The 19,125-nt window shown below is 44.1% G+C and overlaps 1 protein-coding gene across 1 annotated transcript in view; it reads right to left on the reverse strand.

The window, feature by feature from the left end:
* Positions 1 to 19,125, reverse strand: part of PTGFRN (prostaglandin F2 receptor inhibitor) — an 83,450-nt gene that overhangs the window by 16,628 nt on the left and 47,697 nt on the right. Inside the window, exons 5-6 of the mRNA XM_070467242.1 lie at positions 9,240 to 9,665; positions 4,335 to 4,754 (exon numbers count right to left, since the gene is read on the reverse strand). Of these exons, the coding sequence (XP_070323343.1) occupies positions 4,335 to 4,754; positions 9,240 to 9,665 (846 nt within the window). The remainder of the gene's footprint in view (positions 1 to 4,334; positions 4,755 to 9,239; positions 9,666 to 19,125) is intronic.

The following is a 19,125-nucleotide window of genomic DNA, read 5'->3' on the forward strand; positions in this document are numbered from 1 at the left end:
TGGCAGTCAGGTTCTTCACCACTGAACCACAAGGGAAGCCCTCACATATACTGGGTTGGCTATAATTAAAAAAAAAAAAAAGATGGAGAATAACAATAACTAACCAGTGAGAATGAGGACAAATTGGAACCCTTAACATTGCTGGTAGGAATGCAAAATGGTGCAGCTGCTTTGGGAAAATATTTGGCAATTCCTCAAAGAATTAAAGAGTTACCTGATAAAAAAAAAAAGAAAAAAAAAAAAAATAAAGAGTTACCTGATGACGGAGCATCACTCCTAGGTGAGAAATGAAAACGTCTACACAAAAACTTGTACACTAACATTTATGTCAGCATATTATTATTCATAATGGCCAAAAGATGGAAACAATCTAAAGGTCCATCAACTGATGAACAGCTAAACAAAATGTGGTATAGTCTTACACTGGAATATTATTCAGCGATAAAAAGGAATTAATTATTGATACATGATATAATATGATAGACCCTGAAAACATAATGCTAAAGCAGAAGAAGAGAGTCACAAAAGCCCACATATGTTTCAAATCATATGAAATGTTTAAAAAGGCAAATCTATAGAGGAAGTAGAATAGTGGTTGCCAGAGGCTAGAGGTAGAGTTAGGAGTGATTATTAACAGGTACAGAGTTTGCTTTTTTGGAATGATTAAAAAGTTCTAGAATTAGATACTAGCAATGGTTGTACAATATGTATCTGTGAATATACTAAAAACCATTAAATTGATATTTTGAATGGGTGAATTTTATGGTATATTAAGGCTTATTTCAATAAAGCTATTATAAGAAAATAAATAAGAGACACTTGTATTTTCTCTGTTCTTTCCAATTCCAAGGGTCTAAAATCAATATCCACTCTTTATTAAAGGTTGAGAAATTATTAGATGCCAGAACAGAAACCAACACAACACTGTAATGCAATTATCCTCCAATTAAAAAATTTTAAAAACAAAAAGAGATTATTAGATGCCAGATTATTTCATTATACACTATAAAAAGTTACAATTAAAAAAAAAAGTTACAATACAAATACTAATATAAAACAAACTTTACTAAGATTTAGTTTACCTTTAATATAAACGCAATTCAACAAATACCTTGCATTCATTGCACTGATTCAATTAACACTTGAATCTTTATAGGTGAGTATGATTTTATACATTTAGAAATTTCTAACTGGAATCCAGGGCAGATTTAGTGAAAACACTCAGCATTAAACTCAACAGTGATGATCCTTCACTTTGATATTCTAAATAAGATTGGGAATCAAAAATTTTTAAATCATCTACCTGCTGAAACACACATGGATTTGTCAGAGGAGCTTAATGAACTACACAGATGAATAAGAAACATTCCCATTTGAGAATATGTATACACGCTATTAAAAAAAAAAAAGTAGATCTTCCCAACTTAAGGCATAAAAACATTTGACTTACCAAAGATAAATCCTTCAGAACAGACACCAAAATGCTCCTGTTTTAATTAACCCTCTCACAGATGAACACTGCTAATAAATACTTTTAACAAAGCAGATCAACAGACACAGTCACACATACCACCACAGCTCTGGAGACTCGACTAATTGGAAATCTTTTCCTAGTCCAAAGGCAAAAAGGTGAGGCCCAAGGTTGGGCTGCTCACCCATGTATGGAAATACTGCTGTGCTAAGACCAAGAACAGCACCTACCACCTTCAGTCCTAGGGACCTCAAAGAGTGAAAACCATGGGCTGGATAAAACGTGGGTCTTAGCTTTGAATCTTTCACTCTTGGCAAGTCATTTAATGCCTCTGGAGGCCCAGTTCCCTCTTTCTTTATACTCTGCCATGTTCCCGGAAGGAGTTGATATAGCTGTGTGTCAACCGATCTGTTTTAAAAATGAGGGGGTTGGCTTTCCCTGGTAGGCCAGTGGTTAAGAATCTGCCTGGCAATGCAGGGGATATGGGTTCAATCCCTGGTCTGGGAAGATTTCACGTGCCGCAGGGCAACTAAGCCTGTGTGCCACAACGACTGAACCTGTGCTCTAAAGCCGGGGAGCTGCAATTACTGAAGCCTGCGCGACTACACCCTGAGCTCTGCAACAAGAGAAGCCACCACAATGAGAAGCCCGCACAGTGCAACTAACTAGAGAACAGCCCCCACTCTCCGCAACTAGAGAAAGCCCGTACACAGCAACAAAGACACGGCACAACCGAAAGTAAACAAATAAATATGGGGGGAATAAATGCGGGTCAAAGTAAAGGTAGTAGGTTCACACAAAAATCTGCACCCAGATGTTCACAGCCGCATTACTCATAATAATCAAGAACTGGAAACACTCAAATGTCCATTAGCTGATCAATAGATAAACAAAATGTGGTGTACTCACATAATAGAATATTATTCAGTCATAAAAATGAAGTTCTAATGAGAATTTCTCTTGCATTAAATGCTCAAGTAAAAAAAGGAGGGAATATGTGGTTTTCCTGAGTTTGATTTTTTAAAATCAATCAGTAGTATTTGTAGTTGTGAGTTACACAGGTTTATGTGGAGAGAGCACAGTTTGCTATAGCCACCAAAAAAAAAAAAGCTCTTCCCAAGCACTTTGAAATTCCTAAACTTATTTTCTGACATAGAAAATGTGGTATTTACTGGCATTATTTTGCATTTCTCAAGACAAAAATGACATTAAGGAAAAGTTGTATGTAAATTTGATTCACAGGTACTTAAAACTTTAAAGCTGCAAATGAAATGAAAGTTCCCCAATATTCAGACAATGATATTTTCTTTTTATGACTATGAGTTTATATCTCATTTATTTTATAAATGGTTTAGTTAAAGCAGGCTTCAATGGTGGCTCAGATGGTAAAGAATCTACCAGCAATGCAGGAGACCTGGGTTCAATCCCTGAGTTGGGAAGATCTCCTGGAGAAGGGAATGGCTACCCACTCCAGTATTATTGCCTGGAGAATTTGCTGGACAGAGGAGCCTGGTCTGCTACTGTCCATGGGGTCACAGAGTTGGACACAACTGAGCAACTAACTCTCCCTTTCTTCTTTAAAGCACTGCTCCTTTTGACATTAAAGTTTTCATTGTACTACATTTTTCATGTAAGACCAAATCCAGAACTGCATTTTTACAGTGCTTTTTCCTCTCAGTGCTGCTAAAAAGAAAAAGCAGCTAACATTTTGAATTTACAACATGCCAAAGATGACACAGAAATTATTACATTTATTTTTATTCTTGTTAAAACTCTGTGAGCAACATTTACCAAGATAGCATGTTAAATTACTGTCATTCTCTGGGTACTAAATAAAAGGCTGAAACTCTAACTATATATATATATATATATATATATATATAAAATTCCCTAGAGATCCAATGGTTAGGATTCTGTGCTTTCACTGCTGAAGGCACAGGTTCAATTTCTGGTTAGGGAACTAGGATCCAACAAGCTGCAAGGCACAACCAAAAAAATATAGACATAGAACAAAAAAGAAAAAAAAAGTAATTAAAAAAAAAAAGAACAAAGTACTGATACATATTGCAATGTGGATGACTCCTGAAAACATGCTACATGAAAAAAGCCAGACACAAGGCTATATATTACATTCCATTTATGTGGAATGTCCAGAATAGGCGAGTTTACAGAGACAGAAAGGAAGTAAGTGGTTTCCAGGGGACAGGAGGTTGGGGAGCAGAGTTGGGGGTGTTGAGGGGGCGAGGGGGAAGACTAAAGGGTGTCAGCTAAGGGTGCAGGTTTCTATTGATTGTAATGAAAATGTTCTATAATTGATAGTGGTGATGGTTGCACAGCTCTGTGAATATACTATACATTTATATTTATAGTGTAGTATAAACATTGGGTTGGCCAAAAAAGCTTGTTTGGGTTTTTCTGTAACATCTTATGGAAAAACTTGAATGGACTTTTGGCCAACCCAATACTATAGTATAGTATTTAAATACTAAATATTCTATAGTATAGTACATTCTCTGTTGGATCAGTGGTAAAGAATCCTGCAGCACATGTAGGAGACTAGGGTTCAATCCCTGGGTTGGGAGGATGCCTTGGGGAAGGAAATGGCAACCTACTCTAGCATTCTTGCCTGGGAAATCCCATGGACAGAGGAACCTGGTGGCCTATAGTCCATGGGTTCACCAACAGTCAGACACAACTGAGCACATACATAGTGTATTTAAATCATACTATATATTTAGATGGATAAATTGCATGGCATGTGAATTACATCTCAATTAAGCTGTTTAAAAAAAATGAGGCCAATGGATCAAAACCCCATGGTCTCTTCCAGTCAATCTATGACGTACCAAGTTTCCCTGCTCACCTGAGGTCTGGAAGTCTATCTCAATAGGATTGGAGAGACTGGTTGCTGCTTCTCGCCACAGGCTGCCCCTGACAGGAGACCAGGCTGTCACCACACAGCGGTAGAGGCCTGCATCTGAGACCTGAGTCTGGTACATTCGATAGCGAAATTCATCTTCCTGCACTTTCTCCAACACAACACCATCTACCCGCGATGCATCTGTCCAGTTCTCCAGCTTCACCACGGAATCCTGGTCCAGGGAGATGATGTACTTGGTTTCATTGGGACTGGAGAGGTCCCCAACGGGTTTCTCAGCCGTGATGAGAACAGAGTAGCGTGGCGACTTAATATTTTTGGAAGACACTTTACAAGTCATCTCAAATGTATTTCCGGCAGCGAAGAAAGGCTTGGGCTGCCTTGCCTTCACCACAAGCACGGAATCTGCAATGAAGTACCAGAAAGATGTGATTTCTAACAGGATTAGCTAAATGGATATGCATCTGAAAGCACAATGTCAAGGAAATAGAAATTTATTTGTAAATTGCCACACAATAGCATTTAGGAAAATCTGGAAACTCAGAAAGAAAAAAGCATGTGTCAGGAAGCAGGCTGAATACCACCACGCTGGAGGAGGCAGAGCAGTCTGCTTCAATTTAATAGGTGTGAGAGGACAGAGGATCGATGGGTAAGAATTTGCCTTGAAGGATTTTCTTGAGAAGTCTTGAGAAGTCTCACCCAGAGTGAGAATTTGGAAGCTATTGGTGCCCCCACGGATGTGAGCCAGAACTTGCTTCTAGTGAAGTGGGGAAGATGCAGCTCTAGGCATTGTCACCTGCATCTCCCCACTGGGGCTCCCCTGGGTGCAAGGATAGTAGCAGAGCAAGTGAGAAATGGGTTCTACTGCTGTTTCACCATACGATGGTAACATTATAGAACAGGTCATTACTAACATGACTGCAACATACACATGTAGATCTGGGTATGAAGATCTGACTGCAAAGATGCATAGTCATTTCCAGAGATGCAATTAAAATTTAATTAATTTTAATTCTGAACTAGCATCCAAGGCTACTATCTTAAAGGTTTAAATGTGTTACTTCCTGTCTGTCAGAAAAAAAAAATTAATCTCTAGGCATAAACACATTAGAATTCATCTATAATATTAATAGCTCAATGCCAGGCACTTGGAAGATACCTAAATGTTTGTTGAGTGGATAGATAAATGAGTTAAATACAACCCTTTTGCCCTTTAATGATATAATTCTGTAACCCATCCAGTTACAAAACAAAATTTTTATGCTGGGGTTTTCTGGGGAATAGTTGTTCCATCAAACTATTAGGACAACAAGTATGTTACAGGGTCTCTCCAGAATTACTGATTCCTGAGATTCCACTGAGCCATTCACATTCTTTCTTGGAGCTTCAATTTGTGAGATTAGAAGAGATCACTAGAGGTTAAACAGGAAAAGAGTCTGAGGACTGTGTCCTCAGGCATCTAATGTTTGAGGGTCAGGAAAGTAAACAGAAATCAGCAAAGGAAGCTGAGAAGAGCTCAAGGTTGGAAAGCCCAGAGAGGATGGAGTCCCACAGACCAAGGAGAAACCAAAGTATTTCCAAGAAGAGGGAATGATCACTGTGGTAAATCCTGCTAAGTCAAGAAAGATGACTACCCATTAGATTTTGCAGTATGTCACTCACTAGTCAGCTGGGTCAAAAGCCAGAGGAGAGGAGATTAGAGAATAGGAGGAGAGAAAGTGGAGACACTGAGAACAGAGACATCAAAGGAAAGAAACAGAAAGGGGTAGGCAAGGGGTGTGGAGAACAGAAAGACGGAGGTGGGGGAAGCAAGATCAAGACTCAGTTCAGTTCAGTTGCTCAGTCATGTCTGACTCTTTGCGACCCCATGGACTACAGGGCCTCCCTGTCTATCACCAACTCCCAGAGTGTACTCAAACTCATGTCCATTGAGTGTGTGATGCCAGCCAACCATCCCATTCTCTGTTGTCTCCTCCTCCTCCTGCCGTCAATCTATCCGAGCATAGGGTCTTTTCAAATGAGTTAGTTCTTCGCATCAGGTGGACAAAGTATTTGAGTTTCAGCTTCAGCATCAGTCCTTCCAATGAATTCAGGACTGATTTCCTTCAGGATGGACTGGTTGGATCTCCTTGCAATCCAAGGGACTCTCAAGAGCCTTCTCCAACACCACAGGTCAAAAACATCAATTCTTTGGCACTTAGCTTTCTTTATAGTCTAACTTTCACATCCATACATGACTACTGGAAAAACCATAGTCTTGACTACACGGATCTTTGTTGGCAAAGTAATGTCCCTGCTTTTTAATATGCTGTCTGGGTTGGTCATAACTTTTCTTCCAAGGAGTAAGAGTGTTTTAATTTCATGGCTTCAGTCACCATCTGCAGTGATTTTGGAGCGCCCCCAAAATAAAGTCTGTCACTGTTCCCACTGTTTCCCCATCTATTTGCCATGAAGTGATGGGACCAGATGCCATGATCTTAGTTTTCTGAATGTTGAGTTTTAAGCCAACTTTTTCACTCTCCTCTTTCACTTACATCAAGAGGCCCTTTAGTTCTTCTCTGCTTTCTGGCATAAGGGTGGTGTCATCTGCATATCTGAAGTTATTGATGTTTCTCCCGGCAATCTTGATTCCAGCCTGTGCTTCATCCAGCCCAGCATTTCTCATGATATACTCTACATATAAGTTAAATAAGCAGGGTGACAATATACAGCCTTGATGTACTCCTTTCCCAATTTGGAAGCAGTCTTTTGTTCCATGTCCAGTTCTAACTGTTGCTTCCTGACCTGCATACAGATTTCTCAAGAGGCAGGTCAGGTGGTCTGGTATTCCCATCTCTTTCAGAATTTTCTACAGTTCATTGTGATCCACACAAGTCAAAGGCTTTGGTGTAGTCAATAAAGCAAAGATAGATGTTTTTCTGGAACTCTCTTGCTTTTTTGATGATCCAATGGATGCTGGCAATTTGATCTCTGGCTCCTCTGCCTTTTCTAACTCCAGTTTGAACATCTGGAAGTTCATGGTTCAAGTACTGTTGAAGCCTGGTTTGGAGAATTTTGAGCATTACTTTACCATCATGTTTGAGATGAGTGCAATTGTGTGGTAGTTTGAACATTCTTTGGCATTGCCTTTCTTTGGAATTCGAATGAAACCTGACCTTTTCCAGTCCTGTGGCCACTGCTGAGTTTTTCAAATTTGCTGACATATTGAGTACAGCTCTTTAATAGCATCATCTTTCAGGATTTGAAATAGCTCAACTGGAATTCCATCACCTCCACTAGCTTTGTTTGTAGTGATGCTTCCTAAGGTCCACTTCACCTCAAATTCCAGGATGTCTGGCTCTAGGTGAGTGATCATACCATCGTGATTATTTGGGTCGTGAAGATCTTTTTTGATCAAGATTAGCTTAGCTTCAATTAAAAAAGACCACAACAAGAGATCTAACAGCATGTTAATAGGCCAGTGGGAAACAATGGGAGTGATCTAGAAAGATAGGTGTGTTGAGAGGATAGGCTGAGTGGAATTGAGAGTATGGAGGGCTCTCAGTTATCAGACGTGAGATTTCCAGCATAGGGTGTAAGCTTGGGAATGAATAACCCAAACAGGACAAAGGTCATGATGACTAGAGAAGGGGACATGAGACGAAGAATGAAAGGTTTCTCAACCTCAGAGGCACCTGAGAACCATCTTGGGTGCATCTGAAAATTTCAATGCCCAGATTGCAAGTAACCTCAGGCCAGTTAAGACAGAACCTCTTGTGTGACTTCAGCTTTAGTACTTTTTTAAAGCTCCTTGGGTGACTCCAACAGGCAGCCAGATGTGACCCAGTGCCTATAAGGATCATGAAGCCAGCAAGACAGCAGGACAGAGGGGCTGTGAGACAAGAGTAAGCATCTCCAGAGCATGCATGGGGAGGACCCCAGGAGTGACAGCAATGAGAGGAGGTGAAACCATCTGATGACTGGAGACCTGAGGTTGGATGTTTTTAGGGAGGAGGAAAAAGGCCTAGAGGCGGCAGTGAGGGACGTGGAGGGCACCTGCCCCATCGAGACTGGGTTACACAGTGAGAAGAAAACAGCACCACTCAGGAAGACTCCAGGGAAAATGGTGCCCTTGGGGAGAGCTAGGTGGGGGATGCTGACTGGGAGGAAGAGAAAGGAATATTCAGTGATGAGGTCAGGAAGCAGGAGATTTTGCCAAGTTCTAGAGGGCCCAGGGTGGGGTTTGGGGATTTCAGAGGCGTGGCAATGAGGCCACAAAAGCATGTGGAGGGCTGTGAAGGAGGACCCAGGAGGCCTGGCCTTCCTGCAGTGATGGACTAGACCGAGGATAAAAGCCTTGACCAGTTCTGATGTCCCAAGTCACCCAGGGCTCTGAGCGTTCAGGAGGAGACTGCATCAAAGAAACTGTTTCCCTGAAGTTCTTGTCAGCTCGCCCCAGGAACGGTGTCTCTGAATGGGTGACTGGCCGCTCAGGGGCAGATGCCATGGCCTGGGGCTGCCCACTCACTCTGGGATTACCTCAAATGTGCCAGCGTCCAGCAGGAACTCATGGACCCTGAAACACCCCCAAAGGACTGTGTGAAGTTTGGCTTGAGACCAGCCAATGGAGCAAGAGTGTTGATGGGCTTCTCTAAGCACCTGTGAGCTCCCACTAGATGACCTTCTATCTCCGACCAAGCCCCAGCCCTCTCATTAGGACTTATCCCCCTCAGTGTCAGCCCTGCAAAGGGATTCATGCTGAGGATAAAAGGAACAGTCTCTTGACTGCATTTCTTAGATTCCCAGTGTAAAGGGAAACCTGCAGGGTGACTGTGAATCTGAAAATGCAGAGCAGGACGACCGAAGCCAAAACAAACCAAAAATGTTCATGAACGAGAAGAAAGCGCCTACCTTCCAATGCCCAAAATATGTTGATGGGCTTGGAGAAGACATCCTTGCTCTTCACCCAGCTACTGTTACGCTGTTTGGTCCAGGCAGATACAACGCAGTAATAATTGCCCCTGTCTTCCTCTGTAGTCCTTTGGATCCGGAAATTGAACGTGTCCGGGTGCTCCTTAGAAAAAATGAAGTCTCCCTCCCGGGCCCGCTGCTTGCTCCGCTCCCCGTACTTGACTGTCCAGTCCCCATTCATGACGGCCAGGAGCTCGCTGGCCACCACGTCGTCATTGCGCCGGTTCACCCTGTAGTACCAGGACACTGTGAAACGGACGCTCGCCTCTGGGTTCTTAACATCCACGATCCGGCATTCCAGCTCGGTGAGGTCGTCTGAGAACTCAGGGACCTTGGAAGCATTCAGGTACACCTGATAGTCTGGTTCTGAACAAGAGGGGGCCAGGATAAAACAACAAAAAAAATCAATCAATCAAATCAGATGCAGCAATTTACCAAGAATTAACAAAAGGAACAAGAGAAGCACTATTCTTGTCCTGATGATTAAATGCCCATCCTACCAACTACAGTGAAAGAAATAGAAGTCTTTACATTGTACGGGAAGGATCCTCTAAGGCTGTCACAAAAGTTGATATCACAAGTTTTGTTATCACAAAACTTGATAAACACTGGCCCCACTATGCCCCTCAAGAAAAACTCCCAAGGCCAGATGCTAAATACCTCCCATCAGAGTCTCATCTTCCCAGAGGGCTGGGGTCGGCTGTCAGTTTCCCCTGGAGCTTAGTCTTTTGAGAATCTCTTAATTGTATCCATGCTCTACCAACATGTCCTCGAGCATGCCAGGCAGTGCCCAGAGACCTCCAAAGCCTCCACTTGAAAATCTCAGGATCTCAGAATACACTTTGTTCTTGAGGCCAGTCAACCCCCCACCGCTCCAGTTTCTGCCATCCTTGGCTTTGGCCCAAAGGTAAAGTCCTCATTTCCCCATGTATGTTGGTTGCTCAGCCATGTCCGCCTCTGTGGCCCCAAGGACTGTAGCTGGCCAGGCTCCTCTGTTCATGGGGTTCTCTAGTCAAGAATACTGGAGTAGGTTGCCATTCATTTCTGCAGGGGATCTTCCCTACCCAAGAGATTGAACTCCGGTCTCCTGCATTGCAGGCAGATTCTTTACCCTCTAAGCCACCAGGGAAGTCCCCATGTATAATCATACTTAAACTCCCCAAAAAGTATTTTTTTCCACTGACACATGTAACTCTCCCACTCAATTCTGCCAACCTTGAAGCTAGCTCACTGTGATCCTGGCTCTAGTAAAGCCTGCTCATGATGACCACTCTGCTCCTCACCAGGCAGGTTCTGATGAGGGAGGGAGGGAAGTCAGTGCTCTCCTCATGTCCCCACTGCCACTGTCACAGTCCAGTTACTTTTCACTTGTATAAAAAGCCCTCCTGCTACGAGGGTCATGTTGGCATCTAATCCATTTCTGCACCTCAGCATTTCATAGCCTCCCAGAAACTACTACTGGGGCCCCTTCACGCTTCCTTCCCTCTATACCACCCTCTTGGCTGTCACACCTCATCATCTGAAGTCCTCTGCTCACCACAGTCTCACACCTCTGTCTGCGGAGGCCTCTCCTCCTGACTTCCCTACAAATGCGCTCTCATTCTTTCATCTCCTCTGTGACCCCTTCCTGGACCCCCCGAGTGTGAAACCGTTTCTCTGTGCTCCCATAAGCAGCAAGTTACTCCTTGCTTGAAGGTCTTGTCCCCAAGCTCCAAATACACAGCCTTCTATGCAGTATTCACTTGGTGTGAAGCCTTTTAAAAAGGCTACATTTTTCTCCTGTAGCACTTTGCCTGTTAGGAGACGAATAATTCTACCTACACAGAATTTTCCATTTGCCAATACGATATTCACATCACCTCCATCAGACAGTTTAGTTTTATTTAACATTGCTTTTATTTATGACTCATACAAATTATAAACTGCTGAGGTCAAGGAACTGTTCTCTTGTGATTTATACTTCTAACGAAATGTACAACATCATGACTTCCCCAAGAATGATTCAGTGGCCAGGAAATGGAAAGAACTCAAAATCCTAATTCCTTCAAATGTCATATTCACAAGCATTTAGCTGCAAGTGAGGCTTGGACCCCCTGCCACAAAAAGTTCAATCAATGCTGCTCGGCCTGCTGATGCAAGAATGTCCTCAGTGACATGGATGTTACAGAGTAACACGCTAGAATATCATCTGCCACCTTGTCTCAGAGGTGAATGTGTTAAAGATGCATCGCTGGGGGGTTTCCTGGCCGTAGGCAGAGTGCTAACACACACACTGCCTCTCCAGCATCTGCTGACTCTGGAGTCGACACTGAAATGTCACATGCATAAGGCAAGGCATTCCCAAATGACCCCACATCCAGGGTTTCAGGTCCTTCCCTCATGTCAGAGTTTGGCACGGCAGCAGGGGTGAGGACAAGGTCAATCAAGTTTATTTAATGCGGAAAGGACAGACTCGAACGGGTTGTGCATGCAGCAAGACTGCCCTCCTCAGTCCTGGCAGGACCAACTGTGAACACCGTATCATCAAGAGTCCTCTCAAAGCAGGAGCATCCTGCTGCGCTCTGAGCACAATGGGAAGACCCTTCCCATGGGTCACCACATTAACCTGAACAACAAACGGTGAAGCCGTAAAGAGCAGTGGTGAGGAGCCAGGGGTCTGGAAGACAGACTGGGTCTGAACCTGACTGTGCCACGACTGGATGTGTGACACTGGGCAGATTACTCAAGCTCTCTGGTGGCGCATCTGCAAAAATGGGGAGAATAACAGTTACCACCTCACAATGTTATCATGAGGATTCATAGTTAAAATAAAGGTGAAAGTGCTCAGACTGGTTGCTCAGTCCTGGGGGTGGGGGGAGGGAGGGTGTACGGGCAGAGGCGGGTGGGGAGTGAGATGAATTGGGTTGCAAACATGTTATTGTTGAGATGCAGTGGAGACAAGTCAAGATGCTGAAGACAAAGCTTGGTGCCATCGTCTGAACCTGGAGACTAAGAGGGAGCTGGGGCCAAAGCAGGGGACCGAACACACATACACTCCCCAAACACAGCCGGCGCCTCCCCTTACCCTTCCAACCACTGCTCCTGGTACAACACCCCGCTCTTCACTCCCCTGCGCCCATTCCCACTCTCCACGCAGATGGTCCCTAAGTCTCACAATTCTACCTCCTCAGCGTCTCTGCCACTTCTCAACATCCAGGGCTCACACATAGTAGGTACTCGAGAGATATTTGTGCACGGAAGTGAAAACCTCAGAACTGCCACTCCCATCCTGGCCCTCTGCCTCCATCCAAGACTATCGTGATAACCTTCCAACCTGCCTCCAGGTTCACACCAGCACTAGGTCATCTGTTCAAGAAGGCTGCCAAGGCTTCGCCTCTCATCTACTGAGTTAGGGCTTCCCTGGTGGCTTGCTGCTGCTAAGTCGCTTCAGTCGTGTCCGACTCCGTGTGATCCCATAATGGCAGCCCACCAGGCTCCCCCATCCCTGGGATTCTCCAGGCAAGAACACTGGAGTGGGGTGCCATTTCCTTCTCCAATGTGTGAAAGTGAAAACTGAAAGTGAAGTTGCTCAGTCGTGTCCGACTCTTAGCGACCCCATGGACCGCAGCCCACCAGGCTCCTCCATCCATGGGATTTTCCAGGCAAGAGTACTGGAGTGGGGTGCCATTGCCCTGGTGGGTTAGCAGCAAAGAATTCTGCCAATGCAGGAGACAGGTTTGATCCCTGGGTCGGGAAGATTCCCTGGAGAAGGGCATGGCAATCCACTCCAGTATTCTTGCCGGGAGAATCCCATGGACAGAGGCTCCTGGAGGGCTATAGTTCATGGGGTTGCAAAGAGCCAGACACAACTGAAGCAACTTAGCACACACACACATGCACCGAGTTAAGAACACACTCCCCAGCCTGGTATTCAAGGCCCTACAGAACGTGAGTCTAACCCCTCTGCCCAGCCCCACTGCCCGCTTCCCTCCGTATCCACTCTAGACTCCACTCCTTCATCACCTCCTCTGCCTTCTTCCTGCTGTTGCCTCTGCCTGAGCACCTGGGACACCTGCTCAGTCAGGCGCTGAGTAAATGCCTGAGCAGATTCCTCTCCTCCTCTCCCACAGAGGGCCTGTTTAAGTCTAGGTATTCAAATGTGGAGAAAGGACAGCAGCGGGGTTGCAGCACGTGTGCATCTGGTCGTAGGAATTCCAGCCTGGCAGAAGAGCAAAGTCTCTTCGCTGACAGGCTGATCTCCTTGTTCTCTGTTAAAACTAAATCTTAGGTCCCAAGAGGAGGAATCTAATTAAAAAAACAAATAAACACATGGATTTTTGTGAACTTACAAGGCATATGTTACAGTGGTTTAAAGCAGTGGCCCCTAATCTTTTTTGGCACCAGGGACCAATTTCGGGGAAGACAAGTTTTCCTTGGACTGGGAAAGGGGGGAGGGTGTGGGGAGAGGTAGGGGAGATGGTTTTGGAATGATTCAAGTACATTACATTTATAATGCACTTTATTTCTAACCCAATGCCACTGGTGATCTAACAGGATACCGGTCTGAGGCCTGGAAGTTGGGGACCCCTGGTTTAAAGGATGCACAAAGGTCATCTGAACCATCCCCCAGCCTTGGAGATCATCTTTCAGACTTACACTCCTAGAGAAGATAGGACTTCACTGCATCAGACTGGTAGGGGTATACGTGGGTTCTTATTTCCTTTTTGTGCATGTGTGGAAATCTTCCTTTATTGCTGTTTCACAATTTTAAAAAACTGTTGGCAGAGATTGGGACTGTTTCTCACAGTCCAAGGTACACAGACCTCACTCTGAACAGACAGAGACGGCCTCTGCTACTGAACAGGAAGGCCTCCTTTGAACTCACTAGCCTGCCCCACTTCTACTTCTTATTCAGCAAATGCTCCCAGAGACCCCACCACCTGCCAGGCTCCCTGCTCTCTAAGGACTTTCCTTGAACATCGCCTTGAATTTCAGTTACATGTCTGTTTGCCTCATGGACCTTCATTAGGGCTCTTCACAGGGTCTGGGACCCCCTACTTGATTCATCTGTGTGTGCTGTGCATATAGTGCCTTGTACATAAAAGACATTAACACACTTGCTGAATTGGACTAAATTTAATACTTTGCATAAAAATGCTCATTTTCAGCATAAGCATTCCACTACTGATTACTGCTATATTCTGCTTGATCTCATCAAGAAATCATCTAAGAACGTAATGGTGGTTATGTTTAAAAAACGCTTATCAGTGAAAGATGCATACTAAAGTATTTAATGGCAAAATGACATGATGTCTGGGATGTGTTTTAAATTCTTTCAGAAGGAAAAAAAAATAGGGCGGCAGGGGAAAGAAAGAGAGGAACAGAGTGTGTGTGTGTGTGTGTGTGCGCGCGCGTGTATCCCAGGGAGGGAAGAGAGATGAAGTAAGATTAGCAAAATATTGGTAATTGTTGAAGCAGGTGGTTTGTTCTACTACTGTGTAAACTTCTGTTCCAAAAGTTTAGAATAAACAGCCCACCCACATAGTAAAACCTCTCACAGAATACTGAGGCCAGTATAAGGCACGACATCATTAACCTTCCAGAAACAAAGATCTCTCCCTAACTTGTCTCCCAGGTCAACCTGCTCACTTACACATCACCTCCCGAAGCTTTCACCTCCCATAGTGCAAACCCTATCACCACCAAGAAAGACTTTATTTTTTGATTATGGATTACTAAACTCCTTTGTTACTACTTTCAAGACAATGAAAATATTCAGGATTATCGGCTAGTGTGTAAAAGCAGGCATTTTGTGCCTACTGCATGCAGGAACCTGAACTGGGGGTTTCTATGAATTAGCTCCTTCTTTTACTCTCACAATTCTGTATGGAAGGTACAAGAATACGAAGAACTGGAATGTGTGCAGGGCCTCCTATAAGCCAGGGACCACACCATATACTTTTCTTTCAATCTCGTTTAATCTTCAGAACATCCTTATGTAATAGGTACTACTTTTACATACATTTCCTAAACAAAAACAAAGCTACAATCAAAGCTCAAAGGAGGTTAAGTTCAAAGACTAAGGTCTTGCATGGGGTAGGGGAGCAGAATCATAGGAGAGGCTCTGGCTCCATGGCCTGGCTTCCACTAGTGCCGAAATGCACAACATCATTACACACCCAATGATTAATGCTTCTCAAGGCCGGCTTCGTCCCAGAAGACAAGAGTGATGATAACAGCTGAGGCACTAATCCTGAACTGTGTACAGTGCCATGTTCTGATACCCACTTTGAAGCTTAGTTAACTTGGGAGAGCTAATTAGATGAACAGGCTGCACGCACATGTCAGAAGAAACGGGAGGAACTGGGCCTTGGTTTCTGCCAATGCCGATTTTATCATCCTGAACAAGTGAGCAGGTACTTTAGAGGCAGCTGAATGAGTTAACTGTCAAAGAGCTGCCACTAACATCATTGGTATGTGCATGCCTGCTCAGTCGCTAAGTCATCTCTGACTCTTTGCAACCCCATGGACTGTAGCCCGCCAGGCTCCTCTGTGCATGGGATTTCCCAGGCAAGAATACTGGAGTGGGTTGCCATTTCCTCCTCCAGAGCATCTTCCCAACTCAGGGCTCAAACTCACGTCTCTTGAGTCTCCTGCAATGGCAGGTGGATTCTTTACCATACAACAATTAAATATTCTCTAACATTTAAACAGAGAAGACTATAAATAAGCAGTTGTTACTGGGGGGGTGCTTTATCCCACTTAGGAAAATCCTTATTATGAGGCTGCATTCAGCATTATGGATTTCAGGGCAACAGAGATAACATTATTTGAATGGGATACCAATGCCCCACACCTAAAGTGACACTTGTGCCGTTTTGTTTTTTCTTTCTTCATCCTCACTCACTCCTCCCAGAGAAAGAAGAAAAAGTTATCAGATTTGGGGGGGCATAAGGGCTAGGTGTGCTCAACTCGGCTCCTCTCTGGACCCACATATTCCTTGCTCTCCATGTCCTAAGACACCCCCATGGCTTATTTTTTTCCCACGACTTATTCAGTTAAGAGCTTGATGGAGAAGAGCATGCTCTATATTGACTCTTCCCCCAAAACACCAATCAGTAACCACCACCACCACCACCAAAATGTATGGAGCACTTAAGTGCCAGGCACTGCCCTAGGGCACTTCTTATGTATTATCCCACAAAGCCAAGAAAACCAAAGCTTAGAAACCACATGCATCAAGCCGGAGACAGCATGCCTAGAAGGTGGTGGAGCAGGACTCCATCGCTCTTCGGCCTTCAGAGGTAATCCCGGACAGACAGCAGATTGTAGTTGCCTGTAAAATTCTGCAGATCTAAACCTTATCGTCTATAGACGGCAAAGAACTCTCAAATCTCTCCCAAGCACTTAGCAGATTAACAGCTCCTTTTAAAGAAAAATAATTACCTTCCTCACCGGCTCTCGGCTGGAAGAGGGGACAGACCTCGAGTGGAGAAGAATGCAAATTAAGTGCTTAAGCTGGAATAGCAGAACTCGGCTCTGCCTCCTCCTGCTCTCCGATCTGAAGCCGGTGGAACCCTCTCCAATTAACACCACGGAAGTCTGGGACTTCGGGCAGACAGCTCAACCATGAACTGATTAGTATCCAACTCTTGCCAAGGGCTCATTTAAGACATCTGATAGCAGAGCGAGATGACTTAATATGCAGATTAAGCAGCCATTCCTCCAGATTCTCTATAGTTTTAGCCATTTACTAAATGGGATAGACACAAGGCAACATTTGTCCTCCGTAGTAACTCACCTTACAAAAACTCCTTCACACACTTAAGGTTTATGCCCTTGGGTTTTATAGGGAATGGATATAAGAAACATCTATTTAAATAATCACTAAAGTTTTTGTAAAGGAACAGTTGAAAGCACTGTCTGTTATGTTATCCGATGCCCTTAAAGAAAAAGCACGCGATATATTCAGTGCCAAGAAAAAGTTTGTTTCTCTTTTATTTGTTTTCCCTCATCAGAAGAGGACTGCATAATCACATCTCTTTTTGCCTCAACTCTCCAAAACTTCAGAGGCAAATTCAGTGCTCAAATGCAATAACTAATTCATCCCAACCATCTTGCCTATCTATTCTTTGATTTTTTTACCCCTTTTGATCTTGATTTTATTTTTGTGCCTCCTGCTTTAAATTGGACTTCGTTTTGCAAGCCAACTTATATCTTTTTCCCTTCAAAAGTAGGACATCCATCCTAAGTAAAGAGGCTTTTTCTTACCCTCTAAGAAAAATCACAGTCCTCCCAGATGCTACAAGTGCTCTTAGACTTGACAGACCCATTCATGTCTTTGCCCTAATCTGTCTGGTTAATACAGTGAACATGAGAAGACTCCAATCAGCTTCAACCCCTACTGACTTAGTGCACCAACCCCAAGCAAATGAGAACAAGAACCACCCAGCTTTCAGGATTTTATGCTCTTGAGCTTCAGGAGTCAAGCTGATTCCCAAAGTCAAAATGTTTCCACGCAGGATGACAATACTTGGGACAGACCCCCTTAAGATAAAAACGACTTGACCCACAGCCATAATTCTGTCCAAGCCATTCTAAACATTTCTTTTGAAATAAAAGAAACAAGCATTAACCACTGCATAGATGCTATTTTCCAAAGAGAGCTGCAGTAACATTTCCCTTTTCACATGCCCTTTTTGCAAAATGACCTTGCTAGTCTCCCATTAAGGGATGGGGTCTCTTTCTCTACTCCCTTGAGCTTGGACAAACTCTGTAGTGGCCCTGGCCAATAGGAAACAGTGGAAGTGTGTTGTGCCAGTCCCAGGGATAGCTTTTAACTAGTCTGGCACTTCCACTTCCTGTGTCTTGGCAGTCAGCCACCATAAAAGGAGCATGACCGTCCCGAGAAGATAGTGCCGTAAAAAGCACCACATGGACAGGGCCTGGATGAGACACCATGTGGGGACAGAGATGCCCCAGAATATGGTGACACATGCATGAGAAAGCCATCTGGAAGGGGATCCCCATTCCGAACTGTCCTAGCTGTCACCATGTGCACCAGAGATGAACCTTGACTCGTTCCCTAATTCCTGACCCTCATAATTGTAAGCAAAATGAAAATCAGTGGTTTTCAAATGGGGACTGGGACAGTGTCTTAACTCACACTATCATGAGGATCAAATATTTAATGCATGTAAAGCCTCTGGCCCAGTCCCTGGCATGCAGTAAGTGTTCAACACATGGCAGTGATCATTTTTAGTTGGTCTAAGTAGCAAAACCGAGCATTTTGAGTCATACCTGCATAGGGAGTCGGCTTTCCCAAGAGCTCTTTTGTGACAACACTCCAGTCACACAACATAAGATGACCTATACAAACAGAATACTTCCTGTCTCATCGCCTCCTCTCAGTCACCTCCAACAGGCCCCAAGTCGCATGTGGCATGGGATCGACATGCACATGCATACATGTTGTAAATCTAGAGAACATCACATAGTATTGAGCCATGCCTGCTCTCTGCCGGGCAGAGAATCCTTCTCGGAGGTCCGGGGGGAGGGTCTACTGCTATACTCGTGCCCAAGTCGCCTTCTGACAAATGTCCAGGGAGCGTCGTGGCGCGAGTTGCAGGCACGCGGAAAGAGGGGAGACTTAAGGGAAGACAAGAATATCGCTTACACTCCTGGCAGGTTTACCCATGTGCCTCTGAATATTCTGAGCTGAACTTACTGCTTTCTTTGCAATTCTTCTTTTCCGATGCACATATTTTAACATATCTGTGTGTTGGTGCTGCCTTAGCTCCCCATCTGCCCAGTGTTTACCGAGTGTCCATTACTTGCAAAGGTTTGG

This window comes from Odocoileus virginianus, chromosome 5 (assembly GCF_023699985.2).
Source record: "Odocoileus virginianus isolate 20LAN1187 ecotype Illinois chromosome 5, Ovbor_1.2, whole genome shotgun sequence".
NCBI classification, from domain to species: domain Eukaryota; kingdom Metazoa; phylum Chordata; class Mammalia; order Artiodactyla; family Cervidae; genus Odocoileus; species Odocoileus virginianus.